The 20,871-nt window shown below is 51.4% G+C and overlaps 1 protein-coding gene across 3 annotated transcripts in view; it reads left to right on the top strand.

Moving 5' to 3' along the window:
• Positions 1–20,871, top strand: part of CPXM2 (carboxypeptidase X, M14 family member 2) — a 145,122-nt gene that overhangs the window by 30,829 nt on the left and 93,422 nt on the right. For all 3 annotated transcript variants that reach the window (XM_023241053.2, XM_023241051.2, XM_023241052.2), the window contains one exon: positions 4,393–4,502. In XM_023241053.2, coding sequence (XP_023096821.1) covers positions 4,393–4,502 — 110 coding nt within the window. The remainder of the gene's footprint in view (positions 1–4,392; positions 4,503–20,871) is intronic.

The following is a 20,871-nucleotide window of genomic DNA, read 5'->3' as shown; positions in this document are numbered from 1 at the left end:
TGGCAGCACACAATTTGTGGTTTCTGCTGGTGAGGAGGGCTCCACCCTGCACCTGTCCCACGTCCCTGCCATGGTCCCTTCTGGGAGCCTTCTGCCAGTCCTCTAGTGATCCCCATTCCCGCTTAAGTTAACCATCGTTGGTTTCTTTCTTTTTTTTTTTTTTAATTTGACTTTTTATTAAAAAAAAAATTTTTTTTTAACGTTTATTTATTTTTGGGACAGAGAGAGACAGAGCATGAATGGGGGAGGGGCAGAGAGAGAGGGAGACACAGAATCGGAAGCAGGCTCCAGGCTCTGAGCCGTCAGCCCAGAGCCCGATGCGGGGCTCGAACTCACGGACCGTGAGATCGTGACCTGAGCCGAAGTCGGACGCTCAACCGACTGAGCCACCCAGGCGCCCCTAATTTGACTTTTTAAAATTAACATCCAAACTAGTTAGCATATCGTGCAACAATGATTTCAGGAGTAGATTCCTTAATGCCCCTGACCCATGTAGCCCATCCCCCCTCCCCCCCCCCCAGTCACCCTCTGTTTGTTCTCCGTATTTAAGAGTCTCTTCTGTTTTGTCCCCCTCCCTGGTTTTATATTATTTTTGTTTCCCTTGCCTTATGTTCGTCTGTTTTGTCTCTTAAAGTCCTCATAGGAGTGAAGTCATACGATTTTTGTCTTTCTCTAATTTCGCTTAGCAGAATACCCTCCAGTTCCGTCCACGTAGTTGCAAATGGCACGATTTCATTCTTTCTGATTGCCGAGCAATACTCCACTGTATGTATGTATGTGTGTGTACACACACACACACACACACACACACACACACTTATATATACCACATCTCCTTTATCCATTCATCCATCGATGGACATTCGGGCTCTTTCCATCCTTTGGCTATTGTTGATAGTGCTGCTAAAAACATGGGGCTGCATGTGTCCCTTCGAAACAGCACCCCTGTATCCCTTGGATCAATGCCTAGTAGTGCAATTGCTGGGTCGCAGGGTACTTCTGTTTTTAGGTTTTTGAGGAACCTCCGTGCTGTTTTCCAGAGTGGCTGCCCCAGCTTGCATTCCCAACCACCGTTGTTTTCTAACAACCGGAGACGCCTCAGTGACCTCCGTGCATCAGTGACTTGGCCGTGGCCTGGCGAGGGCTTTGCACTTCCTCAGTGTGGATCTCTAGCGTCTTTCGTCATGGCATGACTGACGGAGATGACTCCCAAACAAAACAAAATTCTCTGAAGATAGTGTCTTCTGATAAGGAAAAACCAGCCTTATTAGGACTCAGGGAAGACTGCATTTGCACGCAGGCTGGGTGTGTGTGTGCGTGTTTGTCTGGGCTCCCCACCAAGGACGTCGTCAGCTGTCCTGTGGACCGAGCGAGTGGCTTTTCTGGCTTACGCCATCGCGTCATCTCAAGAGTGGGCAAGCGTGGACACTGGATGTGGCAGCTGACGGTGGTGTCGGCTGCGTGGGGCTCACGCTTGCCTCGTGTACGTGGTGGTTGGGCCCCTCGAGAGGGCAGGCGTGGAGCTCTTGAGTCGTTATTAGATGTGTGATCCATAAACACCCCACTTACGGGCATTTTCTTTTCAGCCCTTGTGCGCCCCGGTGAGAGGGAGGCAGGGCTTCCGCATAGCAATTCAAGAGTGATTTTGATGAATATGTTAGTTTCTTCAGGTCCTCCCTTTTTGAATTAAAATATTCATGGGCATAGGAGAGGTTTCCTTTCCTTGGAAGAAATGCCCTGGATAGCAATTGTTGTTCCTTTGTCTCACGAGTAAATAAGCGTTTGCGTCATCCCTCTGTCCGTTTGTCTGGCTGGCCGTCTAAATGCTGTGAGTGGAAGGTGTTAGCTCCATGAAGTGCCTAGAATTCCCCACCTGCTGTGTCTTCTGCTAAGGAGGAGGGACCTGGGGATGTGAACACATTTGAAACGGCTGCCGAAGAGGCTCCTTGACACGGCAGCAAATTCTTTTTGTATTTCTGACGCTTGCTTATGTGGGACCACTGGGCCTCTGAACGGAGCACCAGGACACGGCAGGACACACCAGTGCCCTGTTCCCTGTCAGGCTCTGAAACTTAAGCAGGCGAGCCTGGCGGAATTGGGATGCAGAGCCCATTTCCGGGACACGGGGAATCGTCCAGCGGAACCGCCGACTGGCCTCTTTGGTGTCAGGGCTCACGGGATGTGGGCTGTTCCTGAGGATGCCGATGTGCCCGAAGCAAGGTGCGCTGGGACTCAGTGACAGGGAGCAGAGGGGACAGCGGGTGGCATCTCCGGCTGAGGGAGCCTCTAAGCCCAGGGCCGGGGCCGGGGCTGAGTGGCAGGTTGAAGGACATTCTGGAGTCTAACCTCCCAGAGGGGACGAGAAGTGATCTTATCTTCGGTCCTTGCCCCGCGTCTGGACCAGGGACCACCGGGGTCTGAGACGCTGGAGGGATATGGCCCAGAGAGGAGAGCAGCAGAGAGAGAGTCGGGACAGCGGGACAGGGTGGGGTGGGGGCGTGGGGGGCCGGGCTCCTGCCGTCTTGCATCCTGGGCCCGGGGCCTGAGCTGTGGAGGGGCAGGTGTGGCTGCCTTCACATTAGCATAAGCAGGTTCCACGACTAGCATGGCTGGTGGAGGCAGGCAGCAGGGATTTCTGAGTGTATGTAACAAATATTTGGCTCGGTCATCAGACACTTGGTCAGTTTCCTGTAGGCATGATGGAGAATATGCGTTTGACCCTGGACCCGAGGAAATGCCTCCCATGTGGGTCCTCCAGGCATGGAAAGTGCCCAGGGCAAACCCTAGTGGGGGAAGAGCGTTATGGTAACTAGAGGACCCTCTGTGAGGTCAGCCTTGGGTGGCCGGGGACGCTTGCTGCACGGACCCCCGCTGGCCGTGTCCCCTGCCCTTGCTGCACGACTTCCCTGTTCATTCTGTGGTCCCCACTGGCTACGTGCCCTCTGCCCACCCCCACCCCCACCCTGGTGCCCTGCGTGGTTTCTGCTCACACGGCCTCACTTGAGCCACGGCCCCCTCTGGCGGCACCCGGCTGGAGCACCATCGCTTAAGGTGCCACCTGGAGCCTCCTGGGTCCTCCTGCGGTGTCCGGTGCGCGGCAGGGTCACCGTTACCCCCCTCCTGGTGCTCCTCGCCGTGCCGGGCACCAGTACCTCCGTCTCCAGTACAGATGGCTGATGCATATGTACCGATCCAGGCAGCCACCTGGCAGGTGTGGACAGGGCCAGGGAAGCAGTGTGGCGGCTTTTGACAGCCTGGAGCTGAGAATCTGGAGGTCAGGATCTGAAAATCCAGCTTTGCTGCCAGCAGAGATGCTTTGGATGGCTCACCTTGAGTCTCGGGGCCTCAGCTTCCTCTGTGAGCACTCAAGGGCGGGCCTAGATGCATCTTGAGGCCTGGAGGGTCTAAATCTCTCTGGCAGCAGCCATAAGGCAGACTCTCATACCCAGCTGCCCGCAGACCCCCTCCAGCATCCTGAGGCCAGAGGGGCTTTCTCCCCACGGTCGTTTTTTCGTGGGTGCACAGACGCCCACACATCCTCAGGTGCCCTGGGGTCCCATCTCAGCGGTGACCCACACAGCTTTTTAAACATGCCTCTGACGTTAGGGATTTCTCGTACCAGTAGAAATAGATTTTACTTCTCCTCCCGAGTTTTTGTTTGCTTCCTCCAGGGTCAGATTTGAGGATACGGATAGCATATATCTTGGAGACTTCTAGCCCCAAGGCGAGGAGAGAAGTTGGGGTGTCGGGAGGCCTGGGTTCCAGCCCCAGCACTGCCGTTAAAGCTCTTCCCCTCAGGGACGATGGTCTGGACCGGGAGGATCGCCAAGGGTCTGCCCAAGTGCCAGCGTCTTATCCCAGGGGCAGCTTGGACCAAACTGGGTTTGGTAGCTGTTCTCAACACTTATCAGTTTTGCCAAGAACAGGGAACAGTAGATTTTTTTTCTATTTATATTGCCTTGCTCATTAGCATGCACAATGCAAAGGCCAGAGTTGCTGAAGCAAAATCAACAAGTTCTGATTCATTTGCAGAGCTCAACCCCGGGATCGCTCTGAAATTTCTAACCCGTAGGGCTCCCTGGCTGAGTCACATCATGGAAGGTTCCTTAATTGGAAACAGCCTCAGACAGTAGCATGGACAGCAGCAGAGAGAAGGGCTATCAGAGCACAAACAGCCGGAAAGGAAGCGCCGACAAGAAAGGCAGTTGGGGCACTGTTGATGGCCGAGTCGACAGCATCTGTCTGGAGACACTGGACAGGCAGGGGGGTGGGCTTCCCCGACGGGCAGGGCTTCGGCAGGTGGGGGACGGGAAAGCGGGAGGCCAGATTTGGGAAACCACAAACTTGCCTTTGAGCATCTGTCGTTGTTTTAACAAGCGTTATCCTTTCTAGGTTGCCCACCTCTTGGTCTGGAAACCTTAAAAATCACAGACTTCCAGCTTCACGCATCCACTTCGAAGCGCTACGGGCTGGGGGCGCATCGAGGGAGACTCAACATCCAGGTACCAGCGGGGCCGGAAGGACCCTGCTCGCGTGGCTCGCTGCTCTGGCGATAGACGCAGCAGTGGTTCGTGGACCGTGGGTCGATACCATGCATGGCATTTATAAATGCATGACCTTCGGGGCACCTGGGTGGCTCAGTCGGTTAAGCATCTGACTCTTGGTGTTGGCTCAGGTTATGATCTCACTGTTCGTGAGATCGAGCCCCAAGTTGGGCTCTGCACTGATAGCCTGGAGCCTGCTTGGGACTCTCTCTGGCTCTCTCTGTCTCTCTCTCTCTCTGTCTCTCTCTCAAACTAAATAAATAAATAAAAACTTAAAAAAAAATGCATTAGCTCCACTTCTCCCACCAGGAGGGGGTTGCCTCCAATCCTCTGTCTCACGGAGAGGGTCCTGAGACTCCGGGTTTGTGTCTTCTACAAAGAGCACTTAGTACGAAGGGGTGCTGCTGGTGCCTGGACCCAGGTCGGCCCCCCCGGCACCTCTTGGGCTCTTCCCCTCTGTCTGGACCAGGCAGGAGGAGGGCGCTGAACTCCGGAGGACGCGGGCAGCCAATGACACTTGTCCTCTTTCCCCTGCCACTCTTACCACCACCCGCACCTCTTCCAGGCTTTTCTGCGGCTCCCCCCAGGTCAGACCCTGGGTGGCTCACCTGGGCCCCAGCACATCGTGTCTGGCCTCCTTCTCTGAGGCTCGCGGGTCGTGTAACCTTGTCGCTCACTACTGTCAAGGTCCTACTCCAGGAAGGAGTAAAAATCCACTCCTGCACGCGGGTTTTATACCCTGCGCGGTTCTTGACTTCTTGCCTTTCTCAGGCAGGTTCCCCGGCCCGCGAGCCCTTGCCCTCCCCCCCTGCCGGTCAGTGTACATCCCGTGGCGTCCGTGGTGTTCATTTCCTTGTGCTGCCCTCACAGCTTCTCATAAATGCAGCCACTTAGGCCACGCGAACGTCTTCTCTTCCGGTCCTGGAGGACAGAAGCCCCATCGGGCTAAGGCAAGGTGTGGGCAGGGCCGCGTTCCTGCTGGAGCTGGAGGGGAGAGCCCAGTTCTTCTCCATTTCCAGCTTCTAGAGGTGCCTACATTCCCTGCGTGTGGTCCTCTCCTTCTAAGCCTCTGGGCCCTCCTTCTGCTTCCCTCTTCCACTTTTAAGGAGGCTTGCAGGGACATCAGACCCCCCTGGATGACCCAGGATCATCTCCCTAACTCAAGCAACCTTAATTGTACCTACAGACTTCATTCCCTTTTACTCTCTGGCCTCGACGGTTCCCCGGCTCCAGATGACGTTGGCATCTCTGTTGGGGAGGGGGCGTTCTTCCACCAGCCCACCCCGAAGCCTTTTTCCTCCAGCTCCTGCTGTTCTGTCCCTACCCAGCTCAGCATTTGGTCGTGCGCTGTCCTGTGGGGGTCTCTGGTATTCTAGTTGTCTTTCCCCCAGCTGCTCCATCACCGTGTGTGTTTTCTAAACCCTTTCTGTGCACGCATCATCTCATCTAGCCTCCTGGGAGGGGGGTGGTTCTCTCTCCACCCCACCCTCCCCCCCGCCGAGATGTGGGGCCATCAAGGGTAACCGCTGCTGAGTACCAGCGTCAACATCTGCTCGCGTGGGCCGCCGTGAACATACGGCGGGCAGCTGCTGTGCTGGGAACTGGACAAGAGCGGACGAGGTCCCTCCCAGGGGCACCCGGGCTCTGGGGTGTCTGAGCAGAGCTCCGACTCTGAGCGTCTGCCCCTCCCTCCTCCCTCAACACTGCCACACCACACAGACTTTCAGACCACTCAACCTCAACTGGCAGCACTTGGCAGTCCCAGAATTCCAGGAGAACATTTCCAGACCTGACTTTAATGAAAACCAAAGGTTGGTTTATAAGTGTGGTTTTTTTTTTTTAATGTGTATTAATTTTTGAGAAAGAGAGAGATCGTGAGTGGGGAGAGGCAGAGAGCGAGGGAGACAGAGAATCCCAAGCAGGCTCTGAGTTGTCAGTGTGGGACAGTGGAACTTGAACTCAGGAACTGCGAGATCATGACCAGAGCCGAAATCGAGAGCTGGACGCTTAACGGACTGAGCCACCCAGGCGCCCAGGATTATTGTATTTTAATAACAGCTGATAAGAAACATTTGGATGTGCACAATTGAGACACTGTGTTTTCCAAGAGGGTGATTTCTCCAAGTGTCACAAGAGTGACCATGAATAATGTGAGTGCCTGCAGCACCTTGAACGGGCTCCAGGCTTCCTCAGAAATAAGGTCAGGGCGAGCGGGGCCAGATTCAAATGGGTGTGGGGCTGTTTTGTTCATCATTAGAGGAGTGGTCACCTAATGCCCGAATGCTCTCTCTGTAAATGAAGTTACCCTTTTTAAAGAGGAAGTGTTGCCATTTATACAGGCTTTCAGACAAACATTGAACGTCTCCATTAGTCCTGAGTTTATTGGTGGGGGCAGGGGCTGTGAGTAGTGTTGTTCCAGTTGGGGATTCTACGACCACAGTGGACAGGTGGAACATGGGGGGTCATAGTGCAGGGGTCCTAGGCGTGCAGAGTTCAGACCTTGGCCTTGACACTTCTAGATTTGGGGACCCTCAGAACCATTATCTCATGGCTCCGAGCCTCAGGTGCCTCAGCAGAGAAGAGGGAGTCATGGGATTTTTTGAGCAATGAAATCAGGTGATTTATAATTTTAAAATTTGCTGGATCATTTCACTTCTCTGCTTGCAGCTTCTAGTAGCTTCCAGGTGCTCCTGGAAACTCCTGGCTGGCCCTGTGTGACTGGCCCCTCTTAATCCTGTGTGGTGCTGCCCCTCCCTGAATGTTGGTGGCTTGTTTTGGGGTGATACCTGACCCTCCTTGAGTAGGAGCCCCAGGTTAGAAGGGGCTTGGTCTCTCGTCCTCTCCCTTCCCCCCAGCCCAGAACATCGCCCGGCACACAGGACGTATACAGAGGGTGTCAGGTGAAGGCCTGGCTGAAGGGGAGATGGTGGGCGTTCGCCGCCCTGCCTTTGCTGGGCCCCACGGCAGGTCCCCCGGGGGGACGCTCATCCGGCAGGGAGCAGCTGGCTGGGCTGTCCTGTGTCCTCGTCATCTTTCCTGGCTACCTCATCCTTCATCCAGGGAGAAGGCAGGTTTCCTGGGCTGGAAGTGTGGACAGACCCGCCCTCCTGACTTCAGTCGACATGAACTAGGACAGTCGCTGAAAACCACCATAATCAGTGCTGTTTATCCTGGGGGGAGGTATTGTTTTCTTCAATGGTCTATCATTTCCCCAAATGCCCTCCGACTAGAACATCTCTGCACCTGCTCTTAGGATGTGAAGTTGCTGCTTTAACAGGGAGTCCCAGGCCAGCCGCCCCCGAGCCTGCCGGAGCCCCCACCCCCGTGGGTTATGTGGTGTTAAACACGGAATGCGGAGCGTTGCCTACGGCACGTGTGAGGGCCTTCGACACAACCCTCCGTGGGCAAACGATGACTCGGTGGGAGACCCTTTCGGGGTTCTTAACCTTCCAGAATCAGTGTCCCATGAAGCCTGATGTCATCGCCACAGGTGCTCTAAAATGCGTCCCCCCACACGGACGGTCTGAAATGCAGTTTAAAAATTCCGCCTTGTCTCACTTAGGAGTTTTTTGCAGGTCCACCAAGCTGATGGGATTTTTGTGCGAGAAACACCAAGGTGTCAGGGGTCCGAAGTGTTTCAACGCCGTCATCTGGCATGTGGACGGCGTTGCCCAGCCCTTTGCTGGCCCAGCCTCCGCAGGCGTGGGTGGGGTCCCCCCAGAGTGCACGGGGCTGGCGGGCTGGCCGGGCGTCCCGGTGCACCTGCCGACGGGCCGAGTGGCTCCAGGCCACACGCTGCCTCGTCCAAGGCTTGGTGTCATCATCAGCGGATGGAGCCCGGCCACCGGCACTGCCACCTCGTCAGAATGTGAGGATCGGACAAAATGAAGACAGAGAATCGTCCTCGGCAGTTTTCAGATGCCGTATTCGCGCCCGTCGGAATTCGCTCGCTCCGCTGACCCCGCGGAGTGCCAGGAACTGTGTGCTGTAGCCTGAGCGGGCAGAGATGCCTGTGTCCCGCCTGTCCCCAAATGCAGAGGGAGAGTGGAATTGGCTCCGGCAGGTGTTGGCGCCGTGCCGAGCGCTTTCTGCCCGGTATTTCCTTTAGCCCTCGGCAGGAGACAAGTACTATTTTTATTATTATTACCTCCGCCTTATAGAAGACAGACGCATGCATCGTGAGAGTCACTGGGTTAAGCGTCCCCGGGAGAGGCGGTGTGTGAATCGAAGTGGCTGTAAACCTGGAGTCCTTGCCCGGAACGGCTCCACAGAACTGCCCCCAGGTCAGCAGGTGGCAGTGTTCTCGGTGCGTCTGGGACGATGGTGAGACCGAGCACCCCTCCCCTTTCTGACCGTTATCTCACGCTGATTTAGTCGTCTGTCACCCTCACCCAACGATTTGCCAGGGATGGGAGTCTTGCTTTCCTGGGTATTCATTCCCCCGTGGTGTCAGCAGCGTCCGCGCATCCCCGTGTGCTCCACAGATGTTTCTGGATGGTCGCCACGATGCGGCGGGGGGAGTACCGTGGCTGCCGTGAAGAAGTCCTGGAGGGGGCGGTGCTGGCCGGTCTGCTGCTGTTTTGCTATTGGAGACTCGCTCCTAGCGACGGCTCATGACCTGAGCCGAAGTTGGACGCTCAACCGACTGAGCCACCCAGGCGCCCCAATGTAGGTTTTGAATAGTCTGGCTAGGACTCTAGTTTTCCTGTGACCTCAGTTTCCAGAGTGCGGATTTTGCAGACCGTGGGCTTTGGCCGAATGGCACCTGCCGCCTGATAGCAGAAACGCTTGTCTTTGTCTTCGTCCTTTTGAGCTGCTATGATGTTATCGTATCTCCAGGGGCTTGTAAACTACGCAAACTTATTTCTCACAGTTCTGGCGGCTGGGAAGTCCAAGGTCAAGATGCTGGCAGACTGGGTGTTCAGTGGGGACTCTCTTCCTGGTTCGTAGGTGGCCGCCTTCTTCTGCGTGCTCGTGTGGCGGACGAAGTTAGGGGCTCTGGAGGGCACTAATCCCACCCACAAAGCCTCCACCCTCACAACCCGTCACTTCCTTAAGGCCCCACCTCCCAACACCAATCACTTTAAGGACTCTTTCCAACAGACGAACTTTCAGGAGACGCACACAGTCTATGGCACTCTTGGTCCTCACTTTAAGCAGAAGACTTTGGAAGAGTAAAACCACCGATGACTCCACTTAAAACCTCTTTTTTTCCCCCGCAAGTGGCATTTTGCTAATGTTGATTTAATAGTCCAGACTTAAGAAGAAGCCCCCAAATGCACAGTTCTTCATATTGAGGCAAGGATAGACCTTCCAAGAATTCAAAGAGACCCCGTTCAGCAGGATGGCCCAGATTTGTCCTCTCACCAGTCGGTCTTCTTCCAGCCCAAGATTCTCCAGCACTGACCCCCTCGGAGGATGTGATCTCACTTGGAGACAATCACCTATTCTGCTCCAGGAGCAGCCACAGGCAGAAAGTAACACTCCAGGTCTCAAGAGAACGTTTTGGCAATGAGCTCTAAAATCACTTTTGGCTTGTCGTTGGCCTCTAGTTGGTCTTAGGAGGCGGCTTCGTACTCAGGTGGGTCATGGAATGGCAGCTCATCACCTGTCCTGTCCCTGCAGAATCCTCTGTGGAACCCAAGAGATTTTCCATGGCTCCTCAAAGCAAGGTGGGGTCTGAGACCTCACTATTCCCTGAGTGATTTATCCCCCCCCCCCCACCATTGTTACATCAGACACTTGCCTGCCTGCCTGCCTTCCTTTCGAGGGAGAGACAGAATGTGCACAGGGGAGGGGCAGAGAGAGATTGGAAGACACAGAATCTGAAGCAGGCTCCGAGCTGTCAGCACAGAGTCTGAAGCGGGGCTCGAACCCACGAACCGTGAGGTCATGACCTGAGCCGAAGTCGGACACCTAATGCAGGGCTCGAACTCACGAACCACGAGATCATGACCTGAGCCGAAGTCGGACACCTAACCGACTGAGCCACCCAGGCGCCCCACCCCCACCCCCCGCAGATGCTTTCTTTGCTGTAATTCCTCGAGCGAATTACAGCAGCACTTGAGCCACTTCAAAGGGCTGGGTTTCAATTTCATTCTTAAGACTCTAAAACTATGGTAAGTAGGAGCCTGACATGTGATCAGAAGAAATGAAATCCCCAGAGCATGGCTGGAACCCAGGATATCACCACGATTCCTGCCTAGACCTGGGAACACAAGACGGTTGGTGCTCAGATCCGACTCTGGAAGAAAGGGTTGACATTTTGAGGTCACAGGAAAAAACTCGGCACACCGCCTTAACATCGCCAGGTGTCTTTGTGGCGTCTGTTCACAGTCATGTGACATTCTGTGGCCCAGGTCTTGTCTCGCATGTGCTTGCTGGGTATGATCCAGAGTTTGACCCCTGAGAGGAGTTCACCTCTTGTGCCGCTTTCACGAGGAAACGTCTGGTTATAATGAGAGCATCTGTCTGAGCCTTTTCTTAGCACCGCTGAAATCAGCCAGAATGCCTCTTGTTAGTAATTCCAGTAAAGGAGTCTCTGGAGCACCTGGATGCTGATGTGAGAGTCCACTTCCAACGTCCTGATGATCTTTTTACCTGAAATGAGGTGTCAGCCGTGAAGAAGACCGAGCCCTGTGGCTCGGGACGTCCCCGGCAGGAAGACACGAAGTCGGTCACAGAACACGGAACCAGGTTTTATCCGGGTGTCAAAGTTGGCATGTGTGGGCACACCCCATCTTTCGTCCCCCTGTCTCCTTTGGCACTCCTGGTGCCCCACCTTGTGCAAATGTGGGGACCGCCTGGGGCAGCACTATTTTCACAGGCATCCCTGTCTGCGTGCCCCACTCCTGCCTCCCCGATGGCGTGACCTGCTCCCGGCGTCCTCTGACCACAGCCTGTCTGTTCCATCAGACCATCCCGATTCTCTGGGTGCTCAGCCTCCGGTCTGTTTCTGGCTGCACCAGACCTGGCTGTGTAACTCTGCAGGTCCTTACCGGGGGCTGTAAATGTGCTAGTTGCTGCGGAGGCAAAAATAATCCCAGTGGGGGTATGGCTTCCAAACCAAGGAATGTCCTGCTTGCTCCGATAAAGGGATTTTGTTCTGTATCTGGTTTTAAGAAACAGCCTGGGAGACAGTGTTTGGATGCCAACATGCTGGAATTTTGGATGTTTGGATTTTTATGGGAATAACAGGACCAAATATTCTAAATGACGAGTCTCTTGGAAAATTGAAAAGGAGAAGTTATCACAATGATGATAATGCATTGCTGTCTATATTCTCCAGTAGCTTGTGTCATGCACACGCGAGCAGAGGGGCAAACAGTAAGACAAAAGGAAGGGGCCCCAAGGGAGCAAAAGCTCCCTGGCCTGTGAACCACAGAATTTTTTTTTTTTTAAGCAGGTCAGATTTAAAAAAAAAAAATGTTTACTTTTGAGAGAGAGAGTGAGAGCAGGGGAGGGGCAGAGAGAGAAGGGGACAGAGGATCCAAAGCAGGCTCTGCCCTGACAGCAGTGAGCCCGATGCGGGGCTCGAACCCACAAACTGTGAGATCGTGACCTGAGTCAGAGTGGGACGGTCAACCAGCTGGGCCGCCCAGGCGCCCCTGAACCACAGGTTATTAAGAAACCACAGGGCTTTCTGGTTCAGATGCGGATTCTATGCCACTCGCTGTGTGAATTTTCTTTACTGTTTCATTAAATCTCATTAAATTAATACTTCACTTCCTCTTCCATATAGCCGAAGGGAAACTCTGTTTCAGAGAGATGGAAATTGAAGTCAGAGGTCGAACGACCTGCCCCCGACCCCACAGCTGAGCTGAGTGCCGAGCTGAGACTCAAATTCAAGGTTTCTGGCTGCATTTGAGCCCTTTGGTATCTCCGGTACCCACAAGAAGGTTCAGTATGTTCCCTAGCTTCTGGCCTTGGCTGGCAAACCGTCTCGTGACTCACCTCCCTGCCCGCTGGCTTGAGCGTCCCCCAGTTCCTTCCAGCCCCATCCTGGCAGGGCCCAGAGAAGCCTGACGGGTGTCAGCAGTCACAGGCACGCGCCTCGCATCCATTCAGCCGTCTGGGCTGTCTGCTTCGCCACGGGCAGCCCAGCCAGGCTGTCTCCTGGACGTGTGCCGGTCACTTTGCATAGGGCTTCCGTGGGCACAACAGACCGCACTAGGTGGAGAAGCCTGTGTGAGGAGGGGGTGGAGGAGAGAGACAGGGAGAGGAGAAGAGAAGACCTTGGGGCCCCTTTTATCGATCGATTGATTGATTGGTTTCCTTAACTCAAACCCACTTCCAGTCCTGGGGTAGCAGTGATGAGTGAGACTAGAAATAGTCCTGATATTTCAGCAGACATCCAGGGACGAACTGCTATGTGCTTGTCTCGGTGCTTGGGATACTTCAGGGGCCAAACAGACAAAGATCCTTGCCATCTGAAAGCTTCTATTCTATGGGACGCCTGGGTGGCTCGGTCAGTTGGGCGTCCGACTTCGGCTCAGGTCATGATCTCATGGTCCGTGGGTTTGAGCCCCGCGTCGGGCTCTGTGCTGACAGCTCGGAGCCTGGAGCCTGCTTCGGATTCTGTGTCTTCCTGCCTCTCTGCCCCTCCTCCCTCTCACAGTCTGTCTCTCTCTCTATCAAAAATAAATAAACATTAAAAAATTTTTTTGAAAGCTTCTATTCTAGTGGGGGAGGCACAGAAAAGCAAGAAATGTAATAAAATACAACTTTTCTAATATGTCCGAAGCTGGTGAGTGCTATGGAGAGAGAAGAAAAACCAAACAAACATAGCTGGCAGTGGGGGTCAGGAGGGAGGCTCTGGGGAGGAGGCGGGCTGTAGTTAAAGGTGAGCAAGATTGGCTTCATTGAGGTGGGGGTGTTTGGACCGAGTGGGCTTGGAGGAGATCATCAGGGACTCAGATAGCTGTGGGAGCGGCATTCCGGGCGATGGGGATGGCTTGTGCAAATGTCCTGCGGTGACTGCGTGCACAACCACCAAGGAGCAGCAGAAGGCTGGTGTGGCCGGAGCAGAGTGACCACGCAGGGGAGGAGGTGCAGGCCAAGAAATAACACTGGGAGGACTTTGGCTTTGGCTTTTGTCCTTAAGTCAACCGGGAGAGCCGTGGCAGGTGTTTTGGGCGCAGGAATGACATGCTGTGGTTTCTGCGAAGGACTGACCCAGTTGTGCGTTGACTTCGGGGAGCAGCGTGGAAGCGGGAGGCCTGTTGGGGTGTGACTCCAGCTCCCCAGACAAGAGATGGCACTGGCTGGGCTGTGACAGGAGTAGCGGAGGCGGTGAGAAGCGGAGGTATTTTGGACAGTTTGAAAGCAGGATTTTCGGGTGAGGGTGGAAGGCACCCGGATGAGGGGTGTGAGAGAGACCAAGAGGAGACAGGGATGCCGCCAGTGTGTTTTGGCCTATAACTCCGATCATCTAATGGGGAAACGAAGCCATTAAAGAGATCTATCACCAGCGGAAGCCCCAAAATAGCCTTGGATGAGGACTCGCAAGGAAGCACCGTGTATTAGCTTCCTTGGGCGACGGTAAACACAGCACAGACTGGGTGGTTTACCGCAACGGGGATCTATTCTCTCCAGTTCTGGAGGCTGCAAGTCTGCAGTCGAGGGGTTAGCAGGCCTGTTCTCCCTCCAGAACCGCTGGGGACCAGGCAAGTCTCCTTCTTTGCCTCCCCGGCTTCTGGTAGCCCGGGCATCCCGTGGTCTTCCTGGGTTTATAACTGCACCACTTGAGTTTCCGCCCCCAGGGTCACACGGCGGCCTCCCGTGTGCCCCTACGCCATCTTCCCTCTGTGCGTGTCTGCCTCTGTGTCCCAATTTCTCCTTCTTGTAAGGACACCAGTCATCAGCTTTAGAGCCCACCCGACTCCAGCCTGACCTCGTGTTCACTTAACTCATTTCATCTGCAACGACCCTATTCCCGAATCAGGTCACACTCTGAACTTTCAGGGGCTAGGACTTGCACATATCTTTTTGGAGGACGTCATAACCCATACCACCGTGGTTCCCTATGCTTCGTAAACCTGTCTCAGACTGCGGATGGAGGAGACTTTCCTGGGGATGGGTACGTGGGCTAAGATTTGAAACAGGATGGACAGTGGAGAGGTTATCAGACACAGGGTGGGCAGAAGGGGAAGAAGAGGGTTCCAGGTTGAAGGGAATGGTGTGTGCAAAGGCCCTGTGGTTATAGGGAATGTGACCTATTTGAGAGGCTGAAGCAAAGACCGTGTGGCTGGAGCTGAGCTATAGTTACAGAGCAACGTCATGGCCGGTGAACCGAAGAACAGGCCTGAGTAAATACAAATTAAAACCACCATGAGATAGGACACATGGGCACCAGAATGGCTTTAAAGAAAAGGGACAGTATCAAGTATGGTCAAAGATGTGGAGCAATAGACAATTTTACACAGTGCTGAAAATGTAAAACGGCAGAGCTTCGGAAATCTTTTTGGGGTATCTGCTAAAGCTCAGCATTCTCCTACCTGTTCACCTAAGAAATTCAGTCTTATGCCTAATAGACATGCATTCAGATGCACATGGTAAGACAGGTACAGGTGGGTTCAGAGCATCATTGTTCATGATAACAACCCCCGTGTCCATCAACATATAATGAATAAGTCATTCTCTGTGTGCGCGATGGAATACTATGCAACAGTGAAAAAGAGCATGTTATTGCTATTTTCAATAACGTGAATTAATCTCACAGATATCATATGGAGCAAAAGAAGCCAGGCACAAGAGAGAGTAGTTGTGGTGAGTTTCATCTGTATAAAATTTATTTATTATTTTTTTAACTTTATTTATTTTAAGAGAGAGAGACAGGCAGAATGTGTACATGTATGCGTGTATATGCAGAGAGAGAGAGAGAGAGAGAGAATCCCAAGTAGGGCTGTCAGCTCAGAGCCTGATGCGGGGCTTGAACTCACGAACTGTGAGATCATGACCTGAGCTGAAAACAAGAGTTGGATGCTTAACTGAACACCCGACTCAAGTCGGATGCTTGCCTGAGCCACCCAGGCACCCCGTATGAAATTTAAATACAGGAACACCAGTCTAGGGAAATGGAAGTCCGAACAGAGGTTGCTTTGGGGGGGAAGGTAATACTGGAGGCAGCCAAAGGGAGGCACGCTGGCCATGTTCTAGATCTTGAGCTGGGTGTGGACACATGGGTGAGTGTGCGGTAAAACTTATCGAACTTCACACTTAGGGCTTGTGCACTTTTTTGTATATATTTTAATGGTAAAAATCTTAATTTCAGCTTTTATTGAAACTTGAAATAAACAACAACGGAATCATGTACCTGTCCTCCTGCTTTTGCATCGTATTTCAGAATTACCTTTTCTTTGGTTCTTAATAATGTTAATTCCAGTACAGGCATACCTTGGAGGTATTGTGATCGAGTGAGTCACATGATGTTTTGGCTTCCCACTGCATAGAAAACTTACGTTTACACTATAGTCTATTAAGTGGGCAATAGCATTATGTCTAAAAAAACACTTATTTAAACGACACTTTATTACCAAGAAGTGCTAACCTTCATCTGAGCTTTTAGTCACAATCACTGATCACAGGTCACCGTAACAAATGTGACAGTAATACGGAAGTTTGAACTATTGCGAGAATTACTGAAATGTGACACACAGACGTGAGATGAGCAAATGCTGCTGGAAACATGCCACCAACAGACTTGCTTGATGCGGGGTTGCCACAAACCTTCCATTTGGGAAAAAAACACAATTATCTGTGGACTACAAAAAGGGAAGCACAATGAAACGAGGTATGCCTGTATAGGACTATTATTTAGTTACTAAAAATGATTTTAATATCTTTTATTAAAAATTTTTTAATGTTTATTTTTTTTGTGGGGGGGGGGCTAGGGGGCAGAGAGAGAGGGAGACGGAATCTGAAGCAGGTTCCAGGCTCTGAGCTGTCAGCACAGAGCCCAACGCGGGGCCCAAACCCACGAACCGTGAGATCACGGCCTGAGCCGAAGTTGGATGCTCCACTGACTGAGCCACCCAGGCGCCCCTTAAAATGATTTTAATATTTTTACATAGAGAAACATAAGATTCTTTAGGGGAGCAGTTAAAACATTTTTTTTCATCGAGGTACAGCTGACATACAACATTATATTAGTTTCAGGAGTACAACGTAATGGTTCGATATTTGTATATGTTGCGAGTTGATCACCACAATAAGTCTGGTTAATATCCATCCCCATAAATAGGTACGTTTTTTAAAATTCAATGAAAACTTTAGTAAAATGTGGTAAATCGGGCGCCTGAGTGGCTCAGTCGGTTAAGCGTCCAGCTTTGGCTCAGGTCATGATCTTGTGGCCCATGCGTTTGAGTTCCGCGTCAGGCTCTATGCTGACAGCTCGGAGCCTGGAGCCTGCTTCAGAATCTGTATCTCCCTGTCTCCCTGCCCTTCCCCTGCTGGTGCTCTGTCTCTCTCTGAAAAATAAGCATTAAAAAAGTTAAAATCTGGTAGGTCATAGAAAGGAAAGGAGGGGGGCGCCTGGGCGGCTCTGTCGGTTAAGCGTCCGACTTCGGCTCAAGTCATGATCTCACGGTCCGTGAGTTCGAGCCCCGCGTCAGGCTCTGTGCTGACAGCTCAGAGCCTGGAGCCTGTTTCAGATTCTGTGTCTCCCTCTCTCTCTGCCCCTCCCCTGTTCATGCTCTGTCTCTCTCTGTCTCAAAAATAAATAAACGTTAAAAAAAAAATTAAAAAAAAAAAAGAAGAAAGGAAAGCAGGTATATTTGATTTAAACTTTTAAGAGTGAACGTTAATATGATGAATGAAATCAGATGATGAAGGAGAAGAAAGGGAAGGTAGCAGGAGGTGGAAATGGTTTCATCGCTGCTTATAGTAGGGAGTCAGCAGGTGCTTTTTAAGAAAATACGCAATTAAGGATGTTTCATAAAGGTATGCTATATAAGTTATGGAGTCGTTAAATTAGCCACCAAAACAAAAGACACACCTTTAAAATGTTCAGAGGATAAGAAACAAAACAGATGAAGGGTCGGGGAGTTGGTGGGGGGGAAGAAATGCAAACCAGAAAACAGACTCTTAACTACAGAGAACAAACTGTGGGTCGATGGAGGGAGGGGGGTGGGGGATGGGCTAAATGGGCGATGGGCATTAAGGAGGGCGCTTGTCGCGCTGAGCCCCCGGCGTTAATGCGGAATTGTCGAATCACTAAATTCTACTCCTGAAACTAATATTATTACACTGCATGTTAATTAACTGGAATTTAAGTAAAAACTTGAAACCACAGCAGACACAACTCCCAAACAAAAAGAGAAAAAGAGAATAAGAATCACGTCGTTTCCATAAGAAAAGAAAAGAAAATTTTCAGGGGAGATGTGGACGTAAAGCCAAGAAAACAGTTCAGTAGTCCACGATGAGGCAAACACAAAAGAAGTAAAAAGATCATGCCCGAGAAAAGTTGGTGACTCCTGGTGACAAAGAGCATTTGTCAGTGGACTAAATTGACCACTCGACTTGTCAGTAGAAGACTTAGGTTTCCTCTTTTTTTTTAATTTATTTTATTATTTTTTTAACGTTTATTTTTGAGACAGAGAGAGAGAGAGAGAGAGAGAGAGCGTGAACGGGGGAGGGGCAGAGAGAGAGGCAGACACAGAATCGGAAGCAGGCTCCAGGCTCCGAGCCATCAGCCCAGAGCCCGACGCGGGGCTCGAACCCACGGACCGCGAGATCGTGACCTGAGCTGAAGTCGGATGCTTCACCGACTGAGCCACCCAGGCGCCCCTATGTTTTCCTCTTTAAGCGAATTCAACCACAGGTGTCAGCAGAAACCCACCCAAAACAAAGTGAGTCATGCTTGTACCCATGGTGGCTCCCTCTGTGGAGTAAGTGCCGCGTGCCAGGCACTGTGACACTTCCCAGAGGATTTGTGCAGTCCTCGCTCTGTGCTCCTATTGGGTAAATTCTACCCCTGTCCCTACTTTACAGACCTAATGGTGGTATCCAGATCACGAGCTGTAGAGCCAGGACTTGAACTTAGCCCACATGGGACCCCACAGGCAGTTGCTGCTGTGCTGTCCCCTCAGCTGGTTGGAGCACGCGGTCTGTCTTTATGTGGATCGCCGATGGGCGAATAAATCCTTGTTTGAGAATTAAAACTAGTTATTCCGTTGATGGGCGATTATAGTGACCAGCACGTTTCCCAGGTTTTAGTAGAATTGAATTAGAATGTGGGTGTGGAAATCCTGTACTCTTTTTCAATTAGTATACTCCTTTCACTGTCTTTCCTTTTTTTTTCTTTTTTAACAATTAATACGCTACTTACCATGTAGTTAATAGATTTTATTTCAAAATGTTTTTTAATTTCAAACACTAGAGAGTTATTGTTTTCCTGGGCCGGTGTAAGGGACTCCTTAAGACATGGTTTTGGGGTTTTATTTATTGTTATTTATTTATTAAAGTTTCTTTTTTGATGAAAGATTTTTTTAATGTTAATTTTTGAGAGAGTGAAAGAGACACAGAGCACATGCAGGGGAGGTGCAGAGAGATAGGGAGACACAGGATTCAAAGTGGGCTCCCTGCTGACAGCAGAAAGCCTGATGCGGGGCTCAATCCCACGAACCATGAGATCATGACCTGAGCTGAAGTTGGATGCTCAACTGACTGAGCCGCCCAGACACCCCTATTTATTTTGAGAGAGAGAGAGGGAGAGAGAGAGAGAGAGAGCCCCTGTGCAAACAGGGGAGGGGCAGAAAGAGAGAGGGAATGAGAGAATTCCAAGCAGTCTCCACGCTCAGCACGGAGGCATACAACACCCAGTGCCCATCCCAAAAGATGCCCTCTTCAATGCCCATCACCTTCCCTCCCTCCCACCCGCCCCCCCATCAACCCTCAGTTTGTTCTCAGTTTTTAAGAGTCTCTTATGCTTTGGCTCTGCTGAGAGATATTTTAAAATAACTATCACATTATTCTATTTTTGTCCAAATAGTCCTGTTACGTCTGCACAGTGGCAGCTGTAAGTCAATTATCCTGGAATTGCTACAATAGTTAGATTCACTTGGATATAACTTTTTAATTTGCTTCCAGATGTTTCTGTAAAGAGGCAGCCCATGATTATGAATTACAGTGCAGATCAGTGACTTCAGCATAGTGATTTTGAGATTCACCGTTTTCTACATATACCGTAGGGCAGGGTGCTTTTCATAATGCCTAGCATGTAGTAGGAGTTCCGTAGACACCTGGAAAGTGAAAGAGTCAACAAAGCAGACTTTACACCAGTCACCCTCTATATTCATGTATGCCTTTCCCTTTGCTTTAAAAAAAAATTTTTTTTATTAACGTTTATTTATTATCAAGAGACAGAGAGAGACAGAGCAGGTGAGGGGCAGGGAGAGGAGGAGACACAGAATCCGAAGCGGGCTCCAGGCTCTGAATGTCAGCACAGAGCCCGATGCGGGGCTTGAACTTACAAACCGTGAGATCATGATCTGAGCTGAAGTCAGATGCTTAACCGACTGAGCCACCCAGGTGCCCCTCCGAGAAATCAAAGTGTTAAAGGTTGATTAAAAAAAAAGCAAGAGAGGGGTGTCTTGGTGGCTGAGTCGGTTGAGCGTCTGACTCTTGATTTTGACTCAGGTTATGATCTCACAGTCTTGTGATCAAACCCCCATTTGGGCTCTGTGCCAGGCATGGAGCCTGCTTGATATTCTCTCTCTCCCTCTCCCTCTGCCCCTCTCCCACTTGTATGTGTTCTGTCTCTCTCTCAAAAACAAAATAAAACAAAACCCAAGAGAATAGTGGCTGCAAGGATCTGGGGGGAGGAGAGGGGGGAGGTGTAGGACAAAGGGCACAAACTTTCAGTTATAAGTTCAGAGGATCTCCAGCACAGCTGGAGGGCTAGAGTTAAGAATACAATACTGTATACTTAAAAGTTGCCAAGAGTCCATTGTAAGCATCCTCAGCACACAAAAAGTTAACCAGGAGGTGATGGATGTGTTAATTATCTTGATCTTGGTAATTATCCCACAGTGTCTATGTACATTGTATACTTTATCATTATTATTTAAAAAAAATTTTTTTAACGCTTATTTATTTTTGAGACAGACAGAGCATGAGCGGGGGAGGGACAGAGAGAGAGGGAGACACAGAATCGGAAGCAGGCTCCGGGCTCCGAGCCGTCAGCACACAGCCCGACGCGGGGCTCCGACTCACGAACTGTGAGATCATGACCCTCAGAGCTGAAGTCGGACACTGAACTCACTGAGCCACCCAGGCACCCCAGTACATTGTACCCTTTAAATATAGAAGATATTTGTGTCTGATATAT

Source organism: Felis catus, chromosome D2 (assembly GCF_018350175.1).
Source record: "Felis catus isolate Fca126 chromosome D2, F.catus_Fca126_mat1.0, whole genome shotgun sequence".
Lineage (NCBI taxonomy): Eukaryota > Metazoa > Chordata > Mammalia > Carnivora > Felidae > Felis > Felis catus.
This window is presented reverse-complemented; position numbering and strand designations above follow the sequence as displayed.